The 8297-nt window shown below is 40.1% G+C and overlaps 1 protein-coding gene across 1 annotated transcript in view; it reads left to right on the forward strand.

The window, feature by feature from the left end:
- The window catches only part of HACL1 (2-hydroxyacyl-CoA lyase 1), a 44742-nt gene extending 39761 nt beyond the window's left edge, over positions 1–4981 (forward strand). The window contains exon 16 of the mRNA XM_089669870.1: positions 2763–4981. Within this exon, the coding sequence (XP_089525996.1) occupies positions 2763–2795 (33 nt within the window). The 3' untranslated portion in view covers positions 2796–4981. The remainder of the gene's footprint in view (positions 1–2762) is intronic.
- The last annotated feature ends 3316 nt before the right edge of the window (positions 4982–8297 follow it).

Consider the following 8297-nt stretch of genomic DNA (forward strand, 5'->3'; position numbering starts at 1 on the left):
TTTGCATAAATGCAGCCCCAAACTTGCAAGGAATCTCCACCATGCTTCACTGCTGCCTGTAGATAATTCAGTATTGTGCTGCTCTCCAGCCCTTTTGGCGAACAGATTTTGACTCATCAGGCCAGAGCACCTGCAGCCATTTTTCTGCACCTCAGTTCCTATGTTTTTATGCATAGTTGAGTCTCTTAGTCTTGGCGGAGGAATGGCTTTTTGGACACAATTTTTCCATGAAGACCACTTCTGGCCAAACTTCTCTGGACAGTAGACGGGTGTACCTGGATCCCACTGGTTTCAGTCAGTTTCGTGCTGATGGCACTGCTGGACAGATGTGAAAGGGAAGTGAGCATGATATGTCTTTCATCTGCTGCATTAAGTTTCCTTGACCAACCACTGCTTCTGTGGTCCTCAACGTTGCCCATTTCTTTGTGCTTCCTCAAAAGAGCTTGATGAATTGATACTGGTTTGAAGTCAAAGGGTAGTCACACCAAATAGCATTTGATTTAGATTTTCTTCTGTTCGTTGACTTTGAATTTTGTAAGTTTTGAAAGCATTCATACTTTTGCAGCATGTTTTCACCCTGTCTAGAACAGCAAGGATGCTGAACAGCATGGAACATGCAGGGCAGGAACAGAAGCTACTGCCATGCCAATAGGATGTAATCACCGTGTCTAATGCAAGAAGAAGAAAACGGGCGTTAGCTCAGCACTTTTTTTTTTATGTACTGTAATTTTACTGAAAACCTTGAAGATGGAGTTGGGCCTTTAACAAAGTACTTTTCCTCCATGAAACTAACTGTAAGCTAGTGTATTGTATTTAATTCTGTGCAGCATATTTTATTTGTTTTAATTATTGCATATTGCATAGAAACCAGTCAACTTCCAGGTTTTATTTCCAAAGCTTAATTAAACAACCCGAGGTTAGAAGCTGATTGGTTTCTATGCAGAAGTGAGCCTGATTTCGCACTCTCCAGCTTTAGTAAATAAACCCCATAGTGTCTTAAAGCAGGCTTGAAAGGATATAAATGTAAAAGTTGCCAAGGCAGGCTGGAAGTCCACACTTAGTTACTGCATGCTTGTTCAAGCTCAGTGACTGACTGGATAGTGAATCACATTTTAGCTCCATTTGCACATATTTCTGTCCTCACATGTTCGCCAAGTAAACTTTACATCTGTTTTAAAATATTAGGCATAAGAATTGTTATGGTAAGTGTTACATGCAGGGCAGGAACAGAAGCTACTGCCATGCCAATAGGATGTAATCACCGTGTCTAATGCAAGAAGAAGAAAACGGGCGTTAGCTCAGCACTTTTTTTTTTATGTACTGTAATTTTACTGAAAACCTTGAAGATGGAGTTGGGCCTTTAACAAAGTACTTTTCCTCCATGAAACTAACTGTAAGCTAGTGTATTGTATTTAATTCTGTGCAGCATATTTTATTTGTTTTAATTATTGCATATTGCATAGAAACCAGTCAACTTCCAGGTTTTATTTCCAAAGCTTAATTAAACAACCCGAGGTTAGAAGCTGATTGGTTTCTATGCAGAAGTGAGCCTGATTTCGCACTCTCCAGCTTTAGTAAATAAACCCCATAGTGTCTTAAAGCAGGCTTGAAAGGATATAAATGTAAAAGTTGCCAAGGCAGGCTGGAAGTCCACACTTAGTTACTGCATGCTTGTTCAAGCTCAGTGACTGACTGGATAGTGAATCACATTTTAGCTCCATTTGCACATATTTCTGTCCTCACATGTTCGCCAAGTAAACTTTACATCTGTTTTAAAATATTAGGCATAAGAATTGTTATGGTAAGTGTTAGCAGCAGTGTTTGGGCTTGTGTACGTTGGCAATGTTTTCCTGCCTTTGACATGCACTGGGCACGCACATCAAATGCAGGTTTGCAGATCCCCATTGACTATTGCGTTTGACCTTCTTTGCAGTGCATTTGACCAAAAAGGTCATTACTGGGGTGCATGTTTGACAAAGAAGGTCAGACTTAGCCTTTGGCTTAAAGTGTTACTAAACCCACAACAGTAAAATCCGTCTGTATATGCAGTAGAGCATACTTAAAAGGCTGTTTAATCCTGTCTTCTTTGACCCTCCCCTTCTACTGTCTCCAGTCCATCTGCTGATAGTACAGAGCTCTAGGAGTCACTCCGCACATGGTCAGTTTAGTGAGTATTGCTAGAGAGTTTCGTTTTTTTTTTTCTTTAGGAGGTTGCATGTGATCAGCACAGGGCCAGTCGGCACTGTCCAAGCAGAGGGTCAGGGGTCATGCAGCCTCATAGGAGAGTCAGAGCAGAATGAAACCTCCTCCTACAAGCTTAACCTGTGCTTTGATGGACACTGATAGAAGTCACAAGATTGCTATACACTGCTGATTAGGAAAGATATTTAGCAGTTTATATTTACTAAAATAATTGCATTTCCATGTTCTGTTTGCTGTCGAAGACCAGATATCTTGAATGCAGGGTCCTGGGTTTAGTAACACTTTAAGTAGTATCTCATTCAAATGCAAAAGTCTGTGTTTGACATAAGTTGTCTGACTGGTCTGACAGGGCTGGGGATTATGTTCAGTTCTTGCAACATGAAATATCTGCATGGAGTTTGTATGCTTCCCTGCAGCTGGCTAAACTGCTTGGCATTTTTTTGAGAAATACCAGGCCAGCTAAAAAATATAACTTTTATAAAACTATGTTTGTTTTTTTTTGTTTTTTTTTAAATTATGATGAGGTTGTAGACTAAATATTGGCCTCTTGCTTTTTACAGGAGTTCCACTGGCTGACTCGTTCTAACCTGTGATTGGCTGTCACTGTCCCCATGATGGAAATTGACTAAACCAAAAGCTACATAAAGCTGTTAACATATGATGCAGTCAAATCAGTAGTAACCAGTTTTCCTAGTTTTCACAAAAAATGTGTGTAGCTAGAACTAATACAGTTTTAATTAAAACTTTCCTAATAGAAATATAATAGTTTCCATTGCTTTATTCTTAAAATGCCAGCTGCCTGGCTTCTTTGCGCATCCTCTTGTTTTAGCAATGTATGTCACGGACTCAGAATAAGAGAAAAAAATAGGAATTTCATAGTAAAATTCCTTATCAACATACTGGGGTAGATTTACTAAAACCGGTGCACACAGAATCTTGTGCACCTGTGCACGGCAGCCAATCGGCTTCTAAATGCAGCTTGTTCAATGAAGCTTTGACAATAAAACCTGGAAGCTGGTTTCTATACAGAGCTGCAGCAGATTTTGCACTTACCTGTTTTAGTAAATAACCCCCACTGTGTTGGTGATCCAAAGTAAGATGGTGAACTTGACAGGCAGGCAACTGGCACTTTTAGAATGATTGGTCAGCACAGTATAATTTTAACCAACACTGAAATAATTTTTTTTACTAAAGTTAGGAGCTTCTGACTTCCATACTGAACTGAAAAGAGAAAGTGGGTTGAACAATGGTTGTTGACCAGATGACAGAAGACCTTCACCAGTGGCTCTTCTCTTACCAGGCACTACACTGGGTTACAACACTGCCTGTCCGTCCAGAACTTATATACTGAATATTTTGTTTCAGTTGGTTCATTTGACTAGTATTTTGCACTTATTGGGCTAGACAGCTCTTATTAAACAAACCTGTCAAAATGTGAAACATTATCCAAAGGAAAATGCAACCTATGTGCAGACAATGAAGGTGCTTGTAAGTAACTTTGGCCAATGCCAAACTTTCTCTGGTTATCATTGAATCAAAGCCTTGACTTTCCATCAAGTTCTTTCCATATACTGTACACCAGTGAGAGTGCTGGGATTGTTTGAGACCTTTGTGTATTGTGTGCTGGGTGAGTTACTGTGTGCACAAAGGATTTTGGAACATGTCATTAGTGCTAGGTGCTGAATTTAGGCAACAGTGTAGCCTTATAATCATTCTTTTTAATTCAGTATAGAGTTCTGATTCCCAGGTGCTAAAAGTGCATACAAAATGAGTTCTGTTTCTTTGCTATTGGATACTACACGTAAGAATTTACGATTAGTGATAAGAACTCTTTATTGAAGGCCAGTTCTGAGCACTGACAGGTTCACTTTAAGGCATTCAATTCCTATTTACTGTAGCACACCATTGAATGTTAAATATCAAGTTTTAGTTGCAGATCACCACCTTATCAGCAGAGCACTTAGGAAACGGAAGACCTTGCATGGCTTGCCCTTTGCAGTCCTTTCGCTTTTCTTGGTACTCCACTATAACAGGTGTGTTAACTTAGTGAGAGATCTTAAAGATCAGTAAGGTGGTTGGATGCTGTATGAACCCTTCATTCCATTGTTGGAATGAGCCTTCTCTTTTTTAGAGTTCAAAAGGCCTCCTTAACATGGGGTGATCTGATCCGTGCCCCCTGCAGGGCCATGTTCACAGGTGTTTAGGTATTGTATACAGCGCCGTCTTGGCAGTTCCATAGCTGTCAATTGGGATGCAGCAGCTGCATGGACACAGCCGCTGCTCCCAATGTGACATCCATGCAGGTGCATGGCCCGAACGCATTAATGCAGTGTATTAGAAGTAGGTGGAAATTGGCCCCTATGGGTGTGGCTGTCTGTACCTGGGCTCTCCAAGGGGAGCCAGGAGGGCTGTTTTAACAGAAAATGCACAAAGTTATGATGTTTCACTTTTGAGGTTGTAGTTCCTCTTTGAAAGCAGAAGTTTCTAGAAGACTGAATAATGATTCACAATGAATTCATTGATTTAAACATTTTTATAATGTACAGATTCAATTCAATATATTTTGGAATTATCAAGGGCTATGTAGTACATTGAACTGTAGTAACATGCTATATGTGTAATGATTGAAGTACTAATAAAACAAATTAAATTTGAATATGCTATTTTTTTCGTAAACCGCTGAGATTGTATGGGTTATGAAAACAAGTATGGCTTTGCAAAGTTTGTGTGTGTATAATACATTTTTTATTGGCATTAAAAACTTTGATTTTGCCGGTGATTCATGTTTTACTGAAATATATATGATGAGATATTTGTCAAAATTGCTGGTCTCATTGACAAGAAATGCCTGAGATTTATCATTGCACTATATAAATGTGTCCAGCAGATGTCAGGATTAACAAAGATTTCCCCCCAAAATGGCATCATACTGTGTAACTAGAATTACAAGCCAATATTATATTATACAGGATTTATATAGCGCCAACAGTTTGCGCAGCACTTTACAAAATGAAGGTAGACATTACAGTTACAATACAATTTGGTACAAGAGGAAACAGAGGGCCCTGCTTGTTAGAGCTTACAATCTTGGAATTCACAGGAATCCTCCATTGGGCGCATGTCAGCGCTGCCAAACAACAACATACGAAAAAAATTTGCATGTAATAATACATTTTGCATAAAAAGAATACCTCTTCCTTGCCATGTATAAAAAAAAAAATGTTCTGAGATCTATTATATAATTTACAGCCTTGGCAAATCTTGCCAACCAGGTACATTGTGAATGTTTGTCATTGTTAGAGACTGTTTACTACTTTAATCTATTATTAGTATATTATTATTATTAATATATATATATATTTTTTTTAAATTTATGTTGGATAGACCTTCTCGGTGAGATACGGTAGCAACTAGCAAACCCTGATTGTATAAGAGCATACACAGAAACTAGGGTTTTATTATTTTATCACAAATTGATAAGGTGTTTTTTTTTTTTCCCAATGTTAGATGCACTTTTAATTATATATCTAAAAAGAAGTCTTAATGTTATAGATCTTCTTTAGTGTATGAACTCCTAGTTCATTTTAAAAGAAATCTGCAGGTCGGAATCCAAAAGATTGTGTTTAGGTTATGAAGTTTTATTATGGTATATTCTTTGTGAAACCTTTGGTTGTACAGTTATATCATCTAAATCTTACAGTACAGAACACAGGCAACTTGTGCATACAGCATGGGTTATAGCCAATAACCCTACCTCACTCTGAGTCCTCAGTTTTGTTGCCAGTGTTTTATAGGGGATGGACCTCCTTTTTCCTTCCCGAAGAAACCATCTATTCAAGTACTCAGGCACTTCCTCCTACACTTTTTATTCCTTGAAAATACATTGCAGGATGGTCTATGCCTGGGTTACTGCATGCTCCTAATGGACACACTTATCCCATCTCCCACATTCTACTCAGTGAGTACCCCATAGGGGAGTACCCTCACTTGTAGTTATAGCAGAGACCAGGAAAAAGGGAGCCATCTCTGAACAGCAGGCAAACATTCACTCTACTAAAGGCCCTCTTAACACTCCGCCTCAGAGTGACAATGTGTCCCTTTCCACTGGAGCAGGAGCAGGTGTTCACACTGCTTTCAGTATCTGATTCTAGCTCTATTTCAGACATGCAACAAGTGACCTGTTTGACAAAAGTACCATTTTCTGTATCTTTGTCACAATTTCTTAGATTAAGGCCTTAATTCAGCCATCTTTGTCCAGTGCTCAGAAATACCCCACCTCTTCTCCTACTTCCATTTCTCAACCAGAGTCAAACCCTGATAGGCCAGTCCTCTAAGATGGTGAATCAGATGGAAATGTGGAGGAAGTTGCAGAAGATATCTCTCCCCAACACTGTTGCTATATTGAATTCCCTGTTCATTAATTCATAGAATGTGCAGTCTGACGACTGGGTTACTCCTGATATGATTTTTACTCTGCTAAAAATATTTTCTAAATTCAATCCAGGTATCTATTACTATGCACAGGATTCTCTGGCTTAAAGCTTGGACAGCAGAACCTGCCTTTAAGAGATGCCTCACACACAAGTAAGATGCCTGTTTGGTGGGGCATTTGAAAAATTCATTAAAGAAGACACAGGTGGAAAAGTTCTTCCTCAAGGAATGGTAATAACCCCCCCCCCCACCTGTTCAGGTGGCCCGAGCTCCTCTAAATGTTAAGAACCCCACACTCTTCCAAAGCTTCACCGTCCGTCTAATTTCCTTTTGGCACAGAGCTTGGTCCACAAAGGCCAAGAAGCTCTCCCTAAAGCACCCTTCAAAATAATAGGGTGCCCCCAACACATTCTTTCACATTTCAACATTTCATATGGAAGCAGTAAAGTCTGCAATTGCTTTTCTGAGACAAGGGGAACACATGGCATCAGTGGACATCCAGGATTCCTATCTAGATGTTGCTCTGTACTTGCCAGATCAGTATTTTTTTACACTTCCTAGTGGCAGACAACCATTTTCAATTTGTTGTACTGCCTTTTGGCCTATCCTCTGCTCCCATAGTGTTCACAAAGATCTTAGCACTCCTGCTTGCCCTTCTCAGAACTCGGAGCCTTCAGATGACAGACTTTCTGGATGACCTTCTCCTGAGGGAGGCAGCCCCCCTTGCAACTCTCAGTGAATGTCCAAATTACAATTGATGTGCTTCAGGCTGGGTGATCATCTTAAAAAAAAAAAAAAAATCTTCCCCACCCCCTCTATCCTCATTGGCTGACTGGCTGTGATTAACAGCAGTGGGAGGCAATGGTTCTGGCTTGCTGTCTCCTCCAATGAGGAGGCAGAGACCCAGGACATCCGAAGCTGTCATTAACATCGCTGGATCGCGATGAGACTCAGGTAAGTATTGAGGGGGCTGGGGGAATTGCTGCACACAGAAGGTTTTTACCTTCATGCTTAGAATGCATGAAGTTAAAAAAAAACCTTCAGCTTTTACAACCACTTTAACTGCATGTCTGTTGAAACCCAGGTCCTAAAGGAAAGAGGGGTCTCTACCTTGCTGAAGGCAAGAAAAGCCACATCCAGAAGGAATTATTATTGTACTGTACTTTGCCTGCTGTGAGCACAGTCAATTCCATCCCAGATATTACTCCACTTTGCATTGTGGGCTTCCTACACACAGTTCTTGACCAGGATCTTGCTTTCAGAAAGGGCAAGTTTTGGTCTTATGCGTCCTTTTTCCAAAGGCCTCTAGCTTCATATTTCCTCATAAACACCTTTATTCAAAGTGTGTCTCATTTTAATCCCCTCTTGCAGCACCCTGTGCCCCCTGGGTTCTTAACTTGGTTCTTTCTACCTTACAAAAAAACGCTGTTTGAACCCATCAGGGATATTCCTGTGGAGTCTTTTACCAGCAAAGTAGCTTTTCTTGTGGTTATCACTTCTGCTAGATGTATCTCTGAGCTAGCAGCTCTTTACTGCAAAGATCCCTTCCTCCTACTTCACAACAACAATGTCATATCACGCCGTAGACCATCCTTCCAAGGATGTTTCCAGCATTCCTACTCAATGAGGACATTGTTCTACCATCTTTGTGCCTGCTCCCAAGC

Source organism: Staurois parvus, unplaced genomic scaffold, assembly GCF_062004578.1.
Source record: "Staurois parvus isolate SC_StPar_1 unplaced genomic scaffold, SC_StPar_1.0 ptg000082l, whole genome shotgun sequence".
NCBI classification, from domain to species: Eukaryota; Metazoa; Chordata; class Amphibia; order Anura; family Ranidae; genus Staurois; species Staurois parvus.